The 21,186-nt window shown below is 51.1% G+C and overlaps 5 protein-coding genes across 5 annotated transcripts; 3 read left to right on the top strand and 2 right to left on the bottom strand.

Moving 5' to 3' along the window:
- Positions 1-2,792: 2,792 nt before the first annotated feature.
- Positions 2,793-4,223, top strand: MAA_07273 (14-3-3 protein; the record flags this gene model as incomplete). The annotated part of the gene is made up of 5 exons (XM_007825271.2): positions 2,793-2,804; positions 3,095-3,102; positions 3,217-3,570; positions 3,652-3,739; positions 3,858-4,223. The coding sequence occupies 5 exons, from the start codon at positions 2,793-2,795 to the stop codon at positions 4,221-4,223; spliced, it is 828 nt and encodes a 275-aa protein (XP_007823462.2).
- Positions 4,224-5,440: 1,217 nt separating this feature from the next.
- MAA_11252 (uncharacterized protein) lies at positions 5,441-5,935 on the bottom strand (the record flags this gene model as incomplete). The annotated part of the gene is made up of 1 exon (XM_011413232.1): positions 5,441-5,935. One exon carries the CDS (start codon positions 5,933-5,935, stop codon positions 5,441-5,443), a length of 495 nt encoding a protein of 164 aa, XP_011411534.1.
- Positions 5,936-9,325: 3,390 nt separating this feature from the next.
- Positions 9,326-13,536, bottom strand: MAA_07272 (phosphatidylinositol 4,5-bisphosphate 5-phosphatase; the record flags this gene model as incomplete). The annotated part of the gene is made up of 4 exons (XM_007825270.2): positions 9,326-10,643; positions 10,715-10,934; positions 11,000-12,822; positions 12,887-13,536. The coding sequence occupies 4 exons, from the start codon at positions 13,534-13,536 to the stop codon at positions 9,326-9,328; spliced, it is 4,011 nt and encodes a 1,336-aa protein (XP_007823461.2).
- A 1,434-nt stretch (positions 13,537-14,970) lies between these two features.
- MAA_07271 (mRNA splicing protein (Prp39)) lies at positions 14,971-17,334 on the top strand (the record flags this gene model as incomplete). Its single annotated transcript, XM_007825269.1, has 5 exons — positions 14,971-15,042; positions 15,128-15,343; positions 15,405-15,508; positions 15,911-17,113; positions 17,169-17,334. 5 exons carry the CDS (start codon positions 14,971-14,973, stop codon positions 17,332-17,334), a joined length of 1,761 nt encoding a protein of 586 aa, XP_007823460.1.
- A 979-nt stretch (positions 17,335-18,313) lies between these two features.
- Positions 18,314-20,521, top strand: MAA_07270 (dynamin family protein; the record flags this gene model as incomplete). The annotated part of the gene is made up of 2 exons (XM_007825268.2): positions 18,314-18,691; positions 18,761-20,521. 2 exons carry the CDS (start codon positions 18,314-18,316, stop codon positions 20,519-20,521), a joined length of 2,139 nt encoding a protein of 712 aa, XP_007823459.2.
- Positions 20,522-21,186: the final 665 nt, after the last annotated feature.

Below are 21,186 nucleotides of genomic sequence, written 5' to 3'. Positions count from 1 at the left end.
GTCCTGAACGTTGTTCTCAGGTGCTGCTCCGGATGTTCTTGAACTCGCACCATTGTGAGCCAGAACAAATGCCACTCGGACCAGCCTCACAGACGTATATATTTACAGACGCGCATATATTTATATCCATATATAAATTGCACATGAAAGCAAGAATCCGGTCCCGAAGGCCTCCTGCTTAAACCAACGTGATAGTTGCTTCCCACTGTGATGTACGGTTGGCATTGACGTGAATCCTCGTCAGCTGTTACGGCTGGCCAGTGGGGACCTCCAGCGGGTTGGGCCAGCCATAAAGCAACATGGAAACCAGGCATCAGCAGCCAATGCTTGGATGGCGATTGTTTGCTGGTTGGGGTGCCATATGACCAAGATGAGATAATATGATGGCCCATGGAGCATCACAGAAAGAAGCCTCGACTACCTGGGTACTTGGTGAGACGTAAAAAATGCAAAATGAGGAATCGGCGTCGAAGGCAGCAGGCTCTTGATGAAGTCGGTGGCCGAAATTATCAGTGTATTGTCGCTGAAAGCAAAGATTTTCTTTCAGCCGCTCACTGCCTAAAGTAGGTAGGTAAAGACCCTGCTTTTTGGTATTGTGGATGCGCAGAGTGGGATTGATCCGGTAGGGAAGACGGAGTAGTGCCGCCAAGTACGGCGTCAAGTTCTGTCCCGTCCAACTGGATGCGACGACCTGGTTGGGTCTGCCATTGTGACGCTGAGCGGCATTGTAAAGACATTGCTGCAAGGTCGCAAGAGGACTCATGTGCCGAGGACCTGAGGCTCGCGATAGCCCACGTACCACAGATATCGCTTTTGCATAAACATACCAAGTGCGACCATCGCTGGTGTTTTCGGGGTGGACGGGGGAGATGTCGAGGAGTAGCCTTTCTCCTGGATAAGCTGGAGGGAGAATGTAGAGATCGACCAAGGCATGGATGAAAAGAACAACTGACCTTGCCGTGCTGGCGCGTCTGTTGAGGTACCTGATACTTGGCGAAGGAACAGACGACCGATGGAACGCTGCATAAAGTAAGGCTGCAGAAGAGGCAAGAATAAAGCTACCAGGTGCCTGAGACAACTTGAAAGGCACCTGGGCTCTAACTTGGGGGTACAATCCCTAGATGACCGCTGTGCTTTCTCAACTGCCTCGAGTGCCTCGTACCTAAAAAAAAATATCCAGTAGTAAAATCTTAAAACTTTGCACTGAAGCATCTATGTATTTTGCGTGTGGTCTGAAGTCGACATCGATTCAATGACGCGACAATTTAGTTGTTGGGCAGTCATAGCAGAAGAACAAGATTGGGTTGGGTTGACTGACCGCGAGGCAAGAGCGTTTGAGCGTGCGGGTTTGTTGGCAGCGATACGGCCCAAGAAATGTACCAGACATAGGTACGGAGTACTACTGGGTCGAAGGGAGGTACCCAGGCGCTTCGCTTCGGACGCCTCGTAGGATCGCCGTTTGGAATGCCTGGAGGTCGTTATGCAACAGCAAGTATGATGGCAGAGCCTCGAAACAACTGCTTGGGTACGTGTTTTTGCTCGACCGTCGACATTCGACACTTGACGCCCAGAAAGCTTCTCGCGTCGAGCCAGGCGGCTCCATGGCCACGGCCGTTTGGGGCAGACAGCGACAGGCCCTTGGTCCTGCAGCCGCACATGTGTCGACCCCTCCCTTGCTGCGTGCCCCAGGTGCCACCACGTCGACACATGTCTTTGTCCAGGTTTGCTTCAATCTTCTGCGACAGCTTGCGGCGACCAGTCCCCGTCGAGATTGATGGGCATACACGTCCCAAGTCGGTATCCACAATGGCTTCGTTCTTCCACGGGCATCCACAAGCCGGACACACACGCGGCTCCACCAGTGGCCCAGCCCGCTGGCGCCCGTCCACGTCCCCAGTTCAGTCCACAGTCGTCGCAGCACTTGGCCAGGCCAGCGTCGGCGTCCCAGCGCTGCCAGCCTCGGGTCGTATTGCCGCCAGGTGCGCACCTGGCCAGACGAGCTTTTCCTGAACTTTGGCGACGGAGTCATGGGGGGTGAGAGATGGTGGTGGAAGTGTCTGGTGAAGAGGCACACGGAGCCGGGCTGGTGGCATCGTCAAAACATGAGGAATGAACCGCAGACACGACGAGACAAGAGTGCTCTCCCACAGGGCCCTGCTCCCGCGCCAAGTAGCCGCCCGTCTGGCTTCTGACTGAAATCAAATTGCTATGAACACATGCATCTCTCTGCCGGCTGTTCAAGTGTGCTCAAGTCATGTCAAGTAGCAGGAGCCGTCTGGCAAAGGCCACGGGCCCCGAGCCCCGAGCCACGCAAACCATGGGCAGGCAGGTCAGTGTTTGGGATGCGCGGGTGCGTGGCATTCGTCATGGAAGCTCTGGCGAATGCCTACATGTATGGTGCCAGCCTTGAGCGTTGAGCGCTTGACATTGACCGTGCCGCCGTCAATGTCAACATGTCAACTGGTCAAGTCTGCCTCTCTCTGCCCAGCTCCGCCCCAGGGCCCCAGAGCCCGGAGACGGGGGCCCCCTCTCCAGAGCCTGGAGGCCCAGCACCCAAACCGAACCAGCTGGCCAGACTTGACCAGTTGACCTCGACCTCGACCACTGCTTCCAGAGGCTCGTGGTCCACAATCAAAATATAAACACCCACCCCCTCATCTCGTCCCTTCAACGCCTTATCTACAGACCCCCCCGAACACGCTTTTTTCCACATTTCTCTCGCATCATCCTTTTTGATTCCCTCTTCGCACTTGTCTCGACACTTTCTCTCCCGTTATCTCTCTATCCACAAAATGACCACTGAGGTAGGTTCTTCTCTATTGAGTCTTGCTCCCCCCTCCCTCACCTCCTCTCAAAACTCCCACCGCCGTTGCGGCCCGTGTCTATTGCCTCATCCTGCCCGCGAGCGTGGCTGCGCAAGCCTGTAGCTCCGGCTCCGGCTCGTTACGGCGTATCCTTGGTCGTATATCGACATTTTCGGTCAATCCCAGCTGCCAGACGCCGGCGACACCCCTTGCCTCCCCTCATTCTGCCGCTGCCTGCGTTACGCTTTGATCCATTGGTGCATGATGCTGACGATATTTCTTCTCTTTAGCGTGAAAGGTTTGTCCACCTACACCTGATCCAGAGACTTGTGCCTCTTCTCTCAAAGAAAACAAGAAAAATCACCCGCGTCGCTGGCCGGAAAGACTGACATTTTTTCGATGTGCAATATAGCAAGACCTTCCTCGCCCGCCTCTGCGAGCAGGCTGAGCGCTACGATGAGATGGTCACCTACATGAAGGAGGTTGCCAAGCTCGGCGGTGAGCTGACCGTCGACGAGCGTAACCTCCTCTCCGTTGCCTACAAGAACGTCGTTGGCACCCGCCGTGCCTCGTGGCGCATCATCTCTTCCATTGAGCAGAAGGAAGAATCCAAGGGTTCCGACAAGCACGTCTCTACCATTAAGGAATACCGTTCCAAGATCGAAACAGAGCTGGAGAAGGTCTGCGAGGATGTTCTCAATGTTCTGGACGAGTCTCTCATCCCCAACGCTGCCTCTGGCGAGTCCAAGGTCTTTTACCACAAGATGTACGTAAAAGCTGCTCCAGCCGGTTGCTCATGCACAAACAGTGTCTGCATAGATTGCTAATTGTCCTTCTCCGCTAATAGGAAGGGTGACTACCACCGATACCTTGCTGAGTTTGCCTCGGGTGAGAAGCGCAAGGGTGCTGCCACTGCTGCTCATGAGGCTTACAAGGTTAGTAAATATCGCACGCTGCAGTTGCCTAATAAATCGCCCAATGACGGCGCGCATATCAATTGATCATTCCGTACTCCTTAAAGCTCTGGATGCTAACCCTCTGAAAACTCTTTAGAACGCCACCGACGTTGCTCAGACTGACCTTACTCCCACTCATCCCATCCGCCTGGGTCTGGCTCTGAACTTCTCAGTCTTCTACTACGAGATTCTCAACTCGCCCGACCGTGCTTGCCACCTCGCCAAGCAGGCCTTTGACGATGCCATTGCCGAGCTCGACTCACTCTCTGAGGAGTCCTACCGCGATAGCACTCTGATTATGCAGCTGCTGCGCGACAACTTGACGCTGTGGACTTCATCCGACAACGCCGAGGCCGAGGGCGCTGGTGCTGCTGATGCCCCCAAGAAGGAGGAGGGCGAGGCTGCGGACAAGCCTACTGAGGAGGCCAAGGCTGAGGAGCCCGCGCCTGAGTCCACCAACTAAACTCTTTTTCTCACATCTCCGATATCATGAGCATTTCGGCAAAATGGTACCGAGATGCGATTTTGGGCTGGCTTGTTCTCGCATATTAACCTCTATTGTACACGAGAACAGCTGGATCGTGTTTTTAGGGCTGGCAGGCAGGTGAATTTTGCGCCGGTGCGCAGATGCGTCGATGTTTTATTTTACGGCAAACGGGTGGAGGGGTCAAGGTGGTCCTTGTTATCGACTAGGGAAAAATGGAAATTGTTATGGTCACGGATTGAATTCGTACGTTTTCGCACCGTTTCACCTTTTCGTTGGGCCAGAAAGCCTTTGCTGGTAGTCCAGTCTCTTATCAGGCGAGACTTTTCTCATCAGCAACGCTTTTTTCCGGGTACTTGCCGTATCACGGATGATCCCTTCTACCACGAGAGTTTTGCCCCTGGTGTCGTTGTTTTCCATGTTTGGTTTGACGACTCGCCGACTCGAGTCAATGCAAATGTTGCTGTTGGTTTTTCTTGGTGTCCTTGTTTTTGCCTCTTGCCCCTCCCCCATTTCATTATTGTTATGTCTGTTATTTTTTTAGTTGCTGGCTGCTCGTTTTCCTCCTGTATAATGGCTCAGTCTCTCTCGGGAGAGAAGGAATCGTCATGTGGCTCTTGCATCTTCATTTCCCTCCCCCAACGCACAAAAACTAAAAAATTACTTATACCGTTCTCCACGGCCGATAATGAGTGAAGAGACGATGATAGTTTCGTCTCGTGACTGGGGCGGCTTGTATGTAAAGCTGGATTGTGGACAAGTAGTACGTTTCTATGGGGACTGAAATTTTCCATGCATGATTCGGTGCTACGTTGCTGGTCTGGTTTACACTCTAGGCGTGGATTAATGAACACTGAAATAAAAATCTAAACTACGTGCCTCTTGGTGTGATTGCGTAGCGGAAGATTGTGGATTTGTAGTCACGGAGTATGGCGTTTCATACGAGGCTTTTTGATGCAAATTTGACTGGGTATGATGAATATGCATATTAACCAATTATGCTAGATTAAGTAAATATAAACCGTGAGGGAAAGTATACGTATATACTGCTGACATGCCAGACTCCGTCACCATATGCCCAATATTCAACGCCAGTGCACGAACCGCATGTGTGTTGTTCCTGTTTTTTTCATTGTCTCATCCTGCATGGCTTTGAAATAATCTTCAAGCCGGGTATCATTCTCTTCTGTCCAGTTTCATGAAGTGGCTGCGCGATTCTGATCTAATAGGCGAGCGGCTCGTTCCAAACGCTCGTGCTTCTCTCTAAGACCTCGACCCGTGCCGACCTTGTCATCGCTGCTCTCTTCACCAAGACTGACTGCTTCTTCGATTGTATCGATGCCTCTTGCGTCCACCGGGGGTGGGGGAGGCGGTGGTGCGCGGTACATGGCAGTCTTGATGGCAGGTTCATGGTCCAGGTCTTCATCTTCGAAACCGCCGAAGCGGCCGCCTGATAGACGACGGGCAATGCGGCGCCAGAATCGGCGGCCCCGAGACATGGCACCAGCGCTATGTTGCCGTTGTGACAAGGAATTCCCAGCAGACGAGTGTGTATCCGAAAGAGAGAAGGCGATGCCAGTGGAACTGGCTGCCGAAGAGGCAGCGTCATCGAGTGCCGAAGCGACTTCAGAACGCCAAATGAGAATACGGTTCTGAGTTGAGGCAGAAATGTTCGACCCCCGTGCAGCCATGGCTGAAATTTTGGAAGAGACAAGAGGCTAAGGACTTTTGGTCAGGGTCCAAGTGTTGGAGGGAGGGATGTCGTGTGACTCTCCGTCCAAGGTCGGAGACCCAACCAGGAAGCTCTGAAACGGAGGTGCAGAAGTTTCTCTGGATAAGTTGTCCAGTCCAAAGGCTAGTTATACTTTCTTTCAATAATACTACTTCACCCTGTACGAAGCAAGAATTGGGACTTGGACTGCCTCTTGTTTAGTCTAGTCTGTTGTTTTCACGTTGAAATGTTTGTACTCGGCCCTATGAGGCAATGGCGCGGCACTGGTAAGTTTCGGCAGGTATATCGTATGTTAGTGCCGTTGGCGGTTCGGTGTATTGGCAGAGAGTATTTCTTATGTCTGAGTCAATTTCGGCAGGGTATTCGCAATCTCAGATGCTGCCCATACGCTCCGTGACCGACACCAACTGACTGGAACGGGTGGCAGTCGGGTAGAGGAATTAAATGCGATCGTGGGAAAAATGGTGACTTCGGAAGTGCTAGTTTCTTTGGATCGAGGCTGCCTGGGTTCGGAGCCAGGAGCGTGACTGGGGTAGTTGTGTGGGTGCCGGTGGATTAGTATTTGACTGTTGGCAACGGGTCCAATCAAGCAACCGATATTAACGGTACGTTGGTATAATAGCTTTCAAATGTATGGGTATCTTGCGGATAGGATAGAAGCTGAATGGCGCACGGGGTGGTGTCATCCAAGGTGAGAGGGCAAACGCAAGCGATGTGGGCTATAAGAGCTCTGCCTCACGGGACACGCAGATGTGAGCGAGTTATTAGAGGGTGGAGAGTAGGGAAGAAAACGTGTTGGTGTGTGCAGTCATTTGCGAGTAGGTGGGCGTTGTCGACTTTAAGGACCGCTGCGTTGAAGGGGCCTAGCCTCGATGACAGACGGCCTGGCCTGGTTGGAGACACCTGAGCAAGGGAAACGGCTAAAGGAAGGCCAGAACAGAACAGAGCGAAGCTTCCTAAGCTAATGAGAAGACCGTTAGTCTAGGTCCTATCGCTCGCTGTACAACGGCAGTGGAGGGTGGGCAGGCACATACTCCGTACTAGGGAGTTGTTCGTGAGTAGTATGAGAGGCACATGGATGAAGTCTTGGAGGGCGATCGCCTCGGGACACAGCCGAAGCTTAATCAGAGCAATGGAGATGGGCCTCACAGCACCGATAACACCAGAGCACCACACCGCACCCTGGGTTCGTGCAGCAAGTATCTCGATGGCGATCGCTGATACGCCAAGGTACAAACATGGAAACTGGAGCTCGCTGGTGGTGGTGGCGGAGGAGGCGGCGTCGTGGAGGTCAAGCCGTGGATGGTCAAGATGGGACGATGGATTCTGGTCTCGTGATGGCTCGTGGAATGCAGCAGTCTGCTCACCTGGTTGGAGGAGAGCAAGAGGGTTCAATGACTCTTTCCTTCTCGAGTGGGAAAACAGCCTGGCGTGTTCCTTCCCGCCACCGTTCTCCGTCCCAAGCCTAGAACTCACTCAGAACTGGAGTCTACACGGAATACTCCGTATCAAGATGTGAAGATTGTTTGATTCCTTGCCCAAAGTTGGTGTTGAGCCTTCTCTGCCGTCCACCGGAGCCATTTGGCCTTCTTTTCGCATCGTCATTTCCACGCCCCTGCGAGACCATGCAGCAGTCACGTCGCTATCGGTACTTAATCCGGCACTCTACCACCCAGATCACGGCGGCAGTAGCAGTCGAATGGGTGCTGTGGTGGGTGGCAGCAATTCGGACACTTCCTGCGCATGCTGACCTAGGGCTATGGAGTAGTACATCAGCCCACCAATGCAGCCCACATCGCGAGGCGGCAACAGCCAAGACCAAGGTAATCGCCGTGGCCACCCAACAACCGCAACACCAACAGCGAAGTACCGTGATGCGTTGTAACTGGACTTGGGCAGGGGCCCCGGTAGTCTTGCTGTCTTGGCCTGGCGATTCATCACTGGCGTGGCCGAGCTGTGGAGACGGCGCAAGCCGCAAAGCCTTGAACGTTGCATGTGGTCGCCACTTCTGTCAGAGCAGCAGCCGGAACAGCTGCGTACTAAGCAGCTGGGGTGCTGGTGATACTGGCATGTTGTACTAGGCTACTACTAGTATGTACTACTAGTAATAGCTTCATCTAATATTGTATGCTGTGCGAAAACTAATAGTGCAGAGGATGGACTGACAAGCTTCTCGAGCGGGTGGACGGCCTTGGCGACGCCCCCAGACATGACAATGTCGGACACGCAAATCGGCGGGCATGGTGTCTTCCATACTGGTCCGTTGTCGTACCCAAACCTCAAAGTCATGTTGGCTCAAGCATTCTCTGGCGGCTCAGAAACGGCAATAGGGCGGCCCGAGGTTTGCAGCCAATTTGCAGATTCCGCCTCATTTAAACAAGCGATGCAGCTGAGCAACCCAAATCTCCCCAGCCGCCAGCCGTTCCCGTTCGTGTCTTCGTCGTTGTGGGGGAGAGAACAGGGCCCGGGCTTGAACTCAACTATCAGCCCACCTTTATTACTCGGCCCAGAGCCCTTGGGAGCATTCCAGAGCCCTCAATCATCTCCAGAATCCGCCGTTCATCTCACCTCTGCCGCTCTTCCTCTATCCGAATTGTCAGAGGATTTTTAGCGTCAATCCGTCCTCCTTTATCCGTGTTGATGACAGTACTGCCCTCACCACGTTAGCAATTGCTCGTGTACCGGCATAATGAGTAATATCCCTAGTTCTGTATAGCCCCGGACCGGCAGCGTCGTGTTCTCATAATATCGTGGTATCAAAGCGACGATGCGCCATCCTCACCAGATGTCATTGCGCCTACTCCGTACAAGAGAGTAGCACCAGCTACTCAGTTACATCTTGCAACTGTGTCTCGCGTCCAATCACTTGCCAATATTCGTCAATAGGATGGCTCATCCTCCGGGATTTCAGTCACGTCACACGCATTGCATCGCCCGTTAGTTTCAGGCTGTTTAGCTCTAACAAGAGTCTCATAGGGTCAATACGCCGTACGCCGTACGTACATACATACATACCCAGAGCTTGGCTACCATTGCATGTCCAATTGCCAAGTTTGTATCCTTCCCTCGCTCCCGCCCTTCCCCCGGTCATTTGGTGTAACCATGTATCGTCTATTGTTCCCGTTCACGTACGGAGTACCCAAAAGAAAAATGTCTCTCTTTCTTTGCAGCGCCATGTGCTCATTAGAGTGTTTCACGAACCACCAGTCGTGTTCGGTTCCGTGGAGTAATTGCTTCGTAGCCAAAGTGCTCCCTGATCGATTTTCATCCTTGCCGCCGCTCCCGTGCCCCCTGTTCTCTCTGATCAGACACGGCCAAGGCAAACCAAGGCTCCCAGGACATAGTAGTACTATTGCTTCGAACTGGGCTGCAGGGCTTCCCACCCACCAATACCTTCACCGCCATCATCATCCGTCGAGTCCAACAGGTCCACGGATGCAGAGGATCCTGCAGCCTCCTGGCCGTGGCGGCTTGGGAGTGGAGGTTTAAATCCGTTGGCGTGCCCCGCGCTGCCGGCTGGTCCCTTGCTGTTGCGGGCCCCGCCTTGTCCACCGCCAACAATTGCTGTTGCCGATTGAGATTCAGCAGACGTCTGTTGTGGTGCCACGGCCACGGCTTTCCGAGCCAGCGACGCGTGCTGACTCACCTGTGATGTGGTAGACGCCGACCGTGCAGGGCGAGCAGGCGTGGCGTCCTCGCTTCGTGCAGACGTGCTTACTGTCGAACCAGTTGTTGTCTTCGAGAGTGGTGAGCCTGCGGCCAGATGGGCGGGCTTCTTGCCCACTGGCGGGGGAGGCTTGCCGGCTTTGCCTGCAAGTTGTTGCGACAGCTGTGATACTTGTGGTGCTTGTGAAGCTACCGATGCGGAACGCGGTGTTGTGGGCAATGCCGGTAGAGTCTGAGTTCTATCCAAACCGAAGGCCTGCGTTGTAGCAGTAGAGACGGAGGTGTTTGGTCTCGAACTTGCCGTTTGTCGTCGAGGCGGTGGCGGCGGCGGTGGTGTTGCGGATATGCCTGTGTCAGACTGACTGCTAATGCTCTGCTCATCATCTAGTCGTAAGCGTCCCACCTTCGCGGGCAGCTTAGAAGGCTCATGTGGTATCGGAATCTGTTTCCTCGACACTGCCGCAGCCCGTTCCGCCATCGCTTTTGGCAACGACACCTTCTCATACGGCGAGCTCGATATACTAGAATATCCAGGCGAAGACCTTGGCACCGACACCCAGTCAGGCTCTTCACTCTGACCAAACGGATTCGACGGCCGGTTCGGATTCAAGGCCATTGGGAGACCGTCGCGACCATTCGGCGCTGCCACTTGCGCCCGCGCAGGTTGTCTGTTCTCCAGCCACCATTTCTGACGGTCTGAACTCGCGGGCGGAAGACCGGGCTCAATGGAATCATACCCAATAAGGTCCTCATCATCTGATTCTTCGCCGTCGCCCAGATGGGCCGTGGGATCGCCTACGTCTGCTTTGCGGCGCTGGTACAGCTCGCGGCTGATATTTTGGCGTTTTCTCTCGTCAACAATGTTGACTCTGCATTCAAACGTAGCATATACCGGGCGGTGGTCTGAGAATCTGAGCGGTGCGGAATTGTACGAGGTTTGGCGGAGATTAGCGCCTTTTCTGAGGATGCGGTCTGTCCATGCTGGAATTCGTGCCTTTTCACTAATTTTTTTCTTCCTCGTCAGTCTTGTTACACGGCACATTAAGATAGGTTTGAATACGGTGTGGCTCACGAGCTGTCATAGGTGTCTGAACCGACGTCGAATTTGTACGTGGGCATAAAATTGATCCGAGCCTCCGAGTAGAATGGGAACGATAAGCCAGCAACCATCTGTAAGTTGAGCTGGTCATTTTCGTAGAGTGTCTCTAGATCTTGCTTTTTGACTAGAGCCTTTGCGGCTTCTAAGCCTAGTCCAATGCGATAGTTGAAGTCACCCATCCAAATGATGGCGTCTACACGGGTCAATTTAGTTGAAAAAGTCCCATCATCTCAGGGCGGAATGCTATGGGTTGCTTACCGTGATCTTCAATCCCTCGATTACGTTGAAATCGCAACCCATGGTGAATCGTCGTGTAATCCCTGTTCCTCTCATCGTAGTTTGAAAACCCGGCTGCCAAATGCGCCGTGACAAAGCAAATTTGCGTATTGGCGTAATCGAATCGAATCGCCACGGCTCCCTTGTTTCCAGCCATACCTGAAAGACCGGTTTTTTTGACACTTCCCTCGACATTTTTAATGTTCTTCAATATGGACGTCTTGACAAAAATGCATAGAGCGGCCCCGACGAGTTGTCCACTGCGCAAGAGGACGTATTTGTCCCCTCCGAGTCTGGCTTGCCTATCGTTCAACGTGCGCTTGACGGCTTCTTCCCATAGATGTTTTATTGAAGGGTCGCTGTTCATAATTTGCTGAGGGCTTAGCTCAACGATTTCTTGAAAGGCAACCACATAGATGTCGGGTTGCTCGACGCCTGGTGAGGGGCCAAACAGCCAGGGCGACAAGTCGTAGCCTATGCCGTCTGTGCGGCCGTTGAGGTTGAATGTGCCGGTCCATATGGTGATGTTTTCTGATGATGTGAATTCGTCGCTCCGCTTGGAGAGTTCAATGGAAACAAAATCGCTGATGGGATCGAACAAATGTACTGGAGCCTGACCCATAAGGCGGCCGAGCAACATGTCAATCGTCACTTGCCGCGAAGGGTCGACGAAGTTGTTATGGTAAATGCGTTGCACCGACTTGCGCACATCGGCCATGGCACCGGCCAGGGACATCTTGCCATGACGTGTGAAGGAAGATTTCAGGGCGCCGGTCCCCGCGTAGATTTTGGATAAAGAGTCGCCATTGTCTGCCCAGAGGCTAGAGTGCCTCATCCAAAAGTCAGATGCCGCGTAGTCGCTTCGATGAGCCAGGAACGACTCCACAGCCATTTGTGAAATCAGTGTCTGGATCAAGTTCGTCCGGTCCAAACAATCCAGGCAGTTGGTGCGGAACACACCATCCTGTTGTAATACAACCACCATTCGGCCGTTGTTGGTCCCACCGGTCCTATCAGCCGGGTCATCTGTTTTCTCAGCAAGAAAGTATGCAAACCCGTCTGTTGACCCTTCGATATACCGCCGAATATCTTTCGCGGCTTCATATCCCGCCGGACCTTTTGTTTCCGCATGAAAATCATAATGCGTCTCGCGAAGCAAAGCATGCTCAGCTGAGACACCGCTGGACTGGCTGTATGGAGAGTGTCGAATAGCGTTGCGGTACAGTGTCGACAGTTCAACTTCTGCGGGTTTCGTGTCGCTCAGCAAGTTTATGATGTGGACTGCACCGTATATGTGCTCCAGGTCTTCGAAATGCTTGTTGAAGGCAGGTTGCGTTCCTTCGGGTGACCTAGTAATGGTGATTTTCTGTCTGCCAGGAAGAAGGTCTGCAGCTTGCTCCCAGAACACGGGTACCGAGCCTCGAACCTGGACATAGGAGAATAGTGTGCCCGCTGGGCTGCAGAATATCGTTTCAGTCTCCACAAAGTTTGCTACATACCCGTCGTCGTCAATGCCTCTAGAGTTAAAGCGGGTTCCGGCTCTTCTGCATGACAGCCGCGAGATGAGGCTCATGTAGGATGGCATTCCATTCCTTGGTTCACGCAAGGGAGATGCACTCTGAGGAATAGTCACCGTCATACAGAATCCACGGATAGCAGACGTGAGGATTCGCGAAGAGTCCAAGGCCTCTCGTTCTGGAGGCATGAGGCGAGATCGAAACTCGACAAGTGGGCGAATCATGAACGAATTCCACAGGTATGTGTCATCAAAATTGTCAATGTCGAATGAATTGGGGTTAATAGATCTGCAGCCACGTTAGTTAACTCTGCATCATAGGCCGTCGGTGTTTTGACAATCAATGTGCCGACCTATCTTGTAGCCTGTTTGTCACATCAAAATCGGTACTATAATAGAATGAGCCATTGCTCAGCAGCTTTCGCAGCTCATGGCAAGGATGTTCCACAGCAACCTCCCGGCGACTGAGGCTTTGGCCATATCCAGACTGACTGCTATATGTCGACATGGTATCCGAGAAGTCTGGCTCCTGGGATTCCAACGGCACAACATCGTCATAGTTTGCGCTGCTCAGACAGTAGAAATCCACAGTTGCAATCTTTTCCACAGTCTCTCCCGGTCGAACAGTAGCAGCTCTCTTGGCCCGAGTGATGACTGACAAGAACACTTCGCCGTTGGCAGAAATAAGACCCAGTGTACCATACACGGGCATAAGGCTCAGCGGGCGGTAGTCCTTCAACAGTTGGCTCGATATAGGGGCAAATTCCACCATGCACTTCGCAGCATGGGAGTCTACGCCGCCACGAGACTTGATGGAATGGAGAGAGGTTACCGATCCATTTTGAGGTGTGTCACTGCTCGCCGACGAGCTATATCGCAATACCAGGGCATGGGACGAGGACACGATGGCAATCGATCGATAGGGAGAGTCCCTTATGTACAGTTCGCTCGATTTCTCGGGGGCGGAAGCCTGCGCAGCCCATGAGCTTTGTGTGTGGTCCATTGAGCTGGCGCGAGCATTGGATGTCTCTTCGGGCGGGCGGAAAGGGTTTGGTCTTGCTACATGGGCAGATTATCCATTATCTGGGGATCGGTGATACAGGATTGAGCGTAAAAGTGCCGTTACCTGGCCTATTGTGGTAGCGAGTAGCTCACAACATGCGTGTTTGCGCGGATGAGCTGGCCAAATCCAGCCGTAGATGACGTCGGCTGTGACACGTCGTTCGAGACAACCAGCGAGGCTCAGCCCCACGGGTGGTACAGCAAGGAGAATTTAAACAAAGGCCGCAACGGCAACACTGTCTCGGAAATGGTTTTGTTCTACACTGCTCTACCTTGCCTGATGATGATGTTTGTTTTTCTCTTTTTTTTTTTTTTTTTTTTTTTAGAAAAAAAATCATTCGTCGTGTCTTCATCTCAACGCTCCTCTGCCTTTGGCCTGTGTCGCATCTTGTCACAGCCTGCGCTTACTTTTCGTACTATGACAAGTTGCATGGTTATGAACACAACACCTCTCCCTCTGCGCAATTCGAAATAGGCTTTTTTTTTTTAAAAAAAAAAAAAAATAATAATAATAGATATTTCCTCATGGATTGCAAACATAACACTCAGCATTTCGGTAATTATAATAGAGCTTTTGGATTGCTGGTGTCCTGCGGAAGGGGATGCCTACCCTACAGGAAGATAGTGCGAAGGAGAAAACTTAGGGTTGAAGAAAATTCCTTCTTGACATCAGACTGGCAGACACCCAGGGAACCACGCACGATGATTGCTCAGTCTTTTGTCACCGAATGCCTCAAAAAAATCATCGCCAAATGTTAGTCTTCGACTAGGAGACTGGTGCCAACTGGCAGTATCTGCATGCTGCTACGAAGATTGTGTGTTGTGAAGACTATGCTCAAGAGGGGGATAAAATGGTAATGAATCAAGCCAGGAGGCAAATCGAGCTTCAGATTTGAAATTGAGATCATGCTCTCTATTGAGAGAGCGTTCAGTCTCTTCCTATCATATGTTTTTATTGGTAAATCATCATAAGCCCATATGGAGAGAAAGATTCTTCATCGATACCTTGCCAGGAAAAAAAATATGAATAGCGCCAGCTTAGTCACAGATGATGACTCAGCGCCGAGCACTTTTTTAGACTGGGTCCTACAGCTCCAGTGTTGAAGGTACATAAGCTACTTGTATACCTTCTTCATTCGACTGCAGAGAATGCAACACACAGCTACACAGAGCTACATGGGGATAATGTATCTGCCATAGATCCTGGGCGCACGGCGCGAAACCATCCGAATTCCTCTGCCAGCCTTCCCGCATGCAACGCGCTGCATCTCTTCAACCTCCAACCTCGTGCTATAGTTCCAGAGCTCCTTCCCCTTCATTTATCGCATCGTTTTTATCTCAATTAATCACGAGTCGTGACGCGCGAACGACTGCCATGAGTGAATTCGCTCCCTTCGGCGGCTCTGACGAAGAGTACGCTTCGGTGCGCAAGCACCAAGCTGAGGTGGTGAGTAGGCCCATGATGCGACAGTGCCGTCTACAAGCTATCGTTCAACGTCCAAACCCCCCAATGCTGATGCTGCTAAATACAGGAAGCGGACCCTGATAACTTTGACAGCTGGGAAAATTATATCAAGTCTAGCGAGACTCTAGATGGCGGATTAAATCGCAATTCAAGCCCCCAGGCGCTGGCTACGTTTCGCGAAGCCTACGATCGTTTCCTGCATAAGTTCCCCCTGCTGTTTGGGTACTGGAAGAAATATGCGGATATGGAATTCAATATTGCTGGGCCAGAGTCAGCAGAGATGGTATGGCGATGGATTCTTCAACCCAAGATGCTAGTGCCGATACTGACCTGAGGGCTGATAGGTCTATGAACGAGGCTGTGCTTGCATTACCAACTCCGTCGACTTGTGGACCGACTATTGTTCCTTCAAAATGGAAACGACACACGACCCCCAGATTGTCCGAGAGTAAGTATAGCATGATGGTTTCCTTCCCCTTAACAAGCCATCAACGCAGTATCCCTAGAGGTCGCCAGCATACCTCACGTTGCCTACTTTATCCTTGAGACCTTCACACGTCGTTGTCGATACATGTGCTGGTGAGATATGCCTTCAATGGCCCTACCACTTTCGGGATATTCTCTCACGCTATGCGCCAGGCTCTGTTGATGTCCTGCTTCTTATTCACAGCCTCCCTCTTATCGCCTTGATGCCGCTTACCCCCATCGATGACCTGAGGAATGGAGTTGCATTTTTTGTACTAGTTGCTTTCGTGGTCGTACCCCTTCTTGTATTAAACCTCCCTTCCCCTATTGCCTATCCGTTGACGACATGTATCGAGAATTGTCGAATTCTAACATGATTTTCCAGCCTTTTTGAACGTGGAGCAAGCCTAGTTGGTCTCGATTTCCTTGCCCATCCTTTCTGGGACAAATATATTGAGTATGAAGAGCGGCAAGAAGCACAAGATCGAATTTATGCTATCCATGCTCGAGTAATTCGGATTCCAATGCACCAGTATGCTCGCTATTACGAACGTTTTCGCAATCTTGCTCACACTCGGCCGTTGTCTGAGGTTGTGCCGGCTGATGTTCTCAGCCGGTTCCAGGCCGAAGTCGAGGCAGAATCAGCAGCCCAGGGTGGTGGTGCACGGCCCGAGCTGGAGATAGAACGGGACATTCGAGCCAAGATTGACGCCATGTACTACGAAGTCTTTACGGCTACTCAGCAGGAGGTTTCTAAAAGGTGGACCTATGAGTCGGAGATTAAACGACCCTATTTCCACGTCACCGAACTGGAGCATTCTCAGCTCAACAACTGGCGCAAGTATCTGGATTTTGAGGAAGCCGAAGGGGACTTCGACCGCGCAGTCTCATTGTACGAGCGATGCTTGGTGACGTGTGCCTTTTACGACGAGTTTTGGTTCCGATATGCTCGATGGATGGCTGCACAAGACGGTAAGGACGAGGAGGCACGGCACATCTACATTCGAGCATCGATTTTCGTACCGATTAGCAGGCCCGGTATCCGGATGCAGTGGGCTTACTTCGAGGAGAGCTGTGGCAGAATTGACGTCGCCGTAGATATTCATGCAGCGATTCTCATGAAGTTGCCAGATTGCGTCGAAGTTGTTGTCTCATGGGCCCATCTGCAACGTCGTCAAAATGGACTTGAAGCTGCTGTTCAGGTGTACCGAGACCAGATTGATGCGCCAACGGTAGATCTGTATACCAAGGCTGCTTTGGTGGCAGAATGGGCTCAGTTATTGTGGAAAGGCAAAGGTTCAGCCGAGGATGCTAGAGCTGTGTTTCTCAAAAACTCGCAGTGGTACGGCGACAGTCTTGTTTTTTGGGAGAAATGGTTTGCGTTTGAGTTGGACCAGTCTGCAACTGGCGACGAAGAAAAGGAGACCGCCGAACGCATTAAGAGCGTGTTTGATGAGTTCCGCACGAAGAGCAAATTATCTGGGAGTGTCAAGCAGGAATTGGCTAGAGTTTACATGAACTACCTTGTCCAACGAGGCGGTAAGGACGCCATGACAATTTTCTTGGAAGTGGACCGAGAAATGTTTGGGTGAGTTGTCTGACGATCTCGATTTTGCAAATCAAATAACTGACATTGCAAATAGCCCTGCCTCAATATCCAAGTCGACTATAGCCTCCAAGGAGAATGGCACCACTGGCGGCGAGTTGGACGAAGCAAGCAGACGAAAGGCAGAAGCGAGGCTGTTTGCGTTTTACGAAACCCACACTGAGCCTAATACCGCAGCACAGGGTCCCGCAGACTTCAATTAATTTTAATACAAGTTGCTGGGTCCATTGAAATTGACGAGGACTGCCTTAGTAATGGATTGTCACGCATCCACGCTGTACAATAACTCCTGGATATGATGGCGAGCCACCATGCATACATACTAGTTGTCGGATGCTTGAAATATGAGATTCGGCGTCGATGAGGGCTTATGGTACGAGCGTGGTCCATGGTGGAGTGCCGCTTTCATGGCAGTCGCCGTTTCGGACCTCGGGTATTATGGACTTCATGCATGGAGGGAATTTGGCAACCAAAAATAAACGACCTTGGATGGGATAGAGCATCAATTAGGGGTCTGGGTTAAGCGTCGCAATCGTAGTGATTCATAGTCATGTATGGCTGCAATAAGTGCTCAACTAGTATAATGAAAAAATAGACATGTGGTCCCGAGCACGCCAATCCGGGGCTCTCTCTTCTCTACATTGTGAGTATTTTGATCCCCCCTGTTTTGGTATGGATATATGGGTTTATTATTTCGTCGTATTGACGTGGCAGAGGGTTGATTATCTGGCAAAGGCAATGAGCGGAGTTGAGTCCCGGCCTGCGAAGACAGTTCCTTCAAGGAGAGGACGAACTGGCGCGAAGTAGCGTCGGGGTTGCTGGTGACAGTCGTCTTCTGATTTCACCCACGGATGAAAGTGAGCGGAAAGTGAACTGAGTCAAGTGAATGTGGATAAGTCGGAGAATACAAACGGGTGCTGGCTTGCGTTTGCCTCTTAGAGTTGTGTCATGTCAGCCGCTCATCTCACCGTTTGCTTAGAAAATAAAATTATATTTTGTTGGTAGGTCTCATCCTCCTTCCTCCTTCTTTCTTCTCTCCTTCAACATCGAGCAGCTTCTCGTTCCCTTTCGCGCCGACGCTGTCTTCCGTTTCCAGCGCCATTGCCCATATTCTCTAGCTCTTTGAACTCTCAATTTTGGACCTGCTTATTTCGATTCTCCACCAGACTGCAGTCCTCCGAGATGGTGGGAAAAGGAGGCACGCAAAGCGGCAAGTCGCTTACAAGTCCCGATCGTCTTCATAAGATTGATCAGCTAAGGGAGAAGAATGTCGGGACGCACATGCCTCTACCACAACTTGTGGTGGTTGGTGATCAAAGTTCCGGCAAGTCTTCTCTTTTAGAAAGTCTAACTGGTATTCCTTTCCCAAATGGACAGGGATTATGTACACGATATGCTACGCAGATTACACACCGTCGCGATAGTGTGGAGGATATCACCATACGCATTATTCCTGGCCCCGACTCTACTGATGAAGACGTGGCTCGCTTATCGGGTTATCAGCATAGCGTGAAGAACACTGATGCATTGCTTGTTCAGTTCGAGTCAATTTTGATCGAGGTGAACAATTACACTGCAATTACACTATGATTTTATGGACGTCTGGCTAATGGGAATTTCGACTTGAAGGTTAATGCCGCCATGGGGATCAAGACCAAGTTGAACCCGGAAGGCAAAAAGACTTTCAGCCAGGATGTGTTGAAGATCGAAAAATGCGGCCCCACGGAGGATTATCTGACCGTCATCGATGTTCCTGGAATATTTCGTAACACTGAAGAAGGTGTTACAACCGAGAGGGACAAGTCGCTTGTTCTTGACATGGTCAAGGGCTACATTGAGCAAGAAAGGACCATCATTCTCGCCGTTCTCCCGAGCACTGTTGACATTATGACGCAAGAAATTCTCAATTTGTCCGAGAAATATGACAAATCTGGAGAAAGAACATTGGGTGTCCTCACCAAGCCTGATTTGCTCACTGAACGCAGCACTAAATCTGTGATCTGTGACTTGGTCAATGGGAAGAAAAGGCCACTGAACCTAGGCTACTTTGTCGTGAGAAACCGGGGTGCAGACGAGGACAGCAAGGATGGCCTACTTTCTCAACGAAGGGAGGACATGTTCAAGGAAGAGCCTTGGTGCCATCTTCCGCCTGAGCGTGTTGGGATAGCTGCGTTGCGGGAACGTTTGCAAGAGCTTCTGGGTCAAATCACTGACAGAGCTTTTCCCAAGCTTCGAACAGAGGCCAAAAAGTTGCTTGCGGATTGCAACAAGTCACTTGAAGCCCTCGGGGTTTCTAGACAAACGGAGCGTGAGCAACAACAGTATCTCTGTGAAGTTGCCGCACAGTTTCAAAGGACTGTACGAGATGCTCTAGAGGCCAATTATTGGTCTCAAAAGGCGCTTGAAAACCAAGAACTACGCCTAATCACACGAATTATCAACATTACAGACGAGTTCAACACCGAGTTCACAAAATCCTCTCATTCCCGTTGTTTTCAGAAAGAAAATGGCGCCAAGTCAGCTCCGCAGACGAACGAGCACCCGGAATATTCTAGCCAGGACCTCGATCCCACAAAGTTCCCCGAGCTGGATGATGTGATAGATGTTGATTGGGCTCCAACAGCTCCTCAAGCAGACATCTTGAAATGGATCAAACGCACATACCATGGATCTCGTGGCGTTGAGCTGGGCACATTTGGCCCTGGCCTTCTCTTGAGTGCATTTCGAGAGCAGTCTACAAACTGGGGCCCATTGACCAAAGTTTATCTTAGCAAAATTATTCTTGTTATCCATCGCTTCATCCTGAGGGTTCTTGCACTGAGTTGCGCGGACACGAAGGTTCTTGAAGAGATCAAGTCCTTTGTCATCTCTGAGCTTCTGGATCGGTACCAAGCTGGGATGGAGCAGGCGATGCTCCTTGTGAGCCTTGAGAGGGATAAGAAGCCGTACACGTTGAACAACGCTTTTAATGCTGAACTTCATGGATCGCGAAGCGACCGCGTCCTTAATCCTCTTAAAAGAAAAGCCAGTACTTTCAACACCGAACCCACCGCCAACGCCAAATTCGTCAATTTCGAGGAAATCAAGACCGTTGTCAAAAATAAATCGAATTTGCAGAACGCCCACGAAGACATCCATGATATTTTGGAGTCATATTACAAAGTTGCTCGAGAACGTTTCGTTGACAATGTCTACCGTCAAGCAGTGGACCATTGCTTGTTGACTGGGCCGATGAGCCCCCTGTTGCTCTTTACGGAGAAATGGGTTCTCAGTCTCGAGGGGGAGAAACTTAGCTGTATCGCAGGAGAGTCACGTTTGGTCCGAGAGAAGCGAGAGCAGCTGAAGAAGAAGATCCAGGACCTCCAGGGCGCCTTAAAAATCTTGCGTTAGTTGACTAGGGGAAAAGGTTATGTAGTGTAATGTTGGAATCTACTAGAGACCTTTGGAATATCTCAGGATGAGGGACAGAAAGTTCTGGTGTTGCTTAGTTGTGTGCGGAAACTTATTGTCTAGGAGGAATTGTGACTTGTGGCTGCTGTTGCTTGCCAGGATGCGGTGGAAATCGAGAGGAACGGTTGCGTAGTGTGTTTGTTGTCGCCAATTCTAATTGCGACTTTTTGAGCTATGTTTTTAGTTAGTCATGGAAAAACTGCTAGTCTGATTTCTTTGATGCCTTCCTTGTAGTTGTGACTGATAGGTTTGCGCGATAAGTTTTCTGCCCCTTTCACGTTGACTTGATGGTTGTCTTCAACAATTCAACTCACTACCCACATGAGCGCCTGCTTTTTGCTTCCTCAATGCAAAAAATCATATATAAATAGCGAATAGTTTCTTCATTTGCGTCGGTTTCGACTTTCAACTACATATTGTATGGAAGGTGACGTGCGCCGGCTTATTGATCGCCAGAGTGAAAATGCCGCCTCTCTAGTCTTTGGTTTGGGAACTTAGAACAGAGCTCTGGAAATGCTCCATGGTGAAGAGGAAGCTGGAGGGAACTCGTTCTCACCTTGATTGAACTTTGTGTATATCCCGAAACAAGTGCCTTTCCATAAAGC

The sequence above is a fragment of the Metarhizium robertsii genome, assembly GCF_000187425.2.
Source record: "Metarhizium robertsii ARSEF 23 chromosome Unknown MAA_Scf_5, whole genome shotgun sequence".
NCBI classification, from domain to species: Eukaryota; Fungi; Ascomycota; class Sordariomycetes; order Hypocreales; family Clavicipitaceae; genus Metarhizium; species Metarhizium robertsii.
This window is presented reverse-complemented; position numbering and strand designations above follow the sequence as displayed.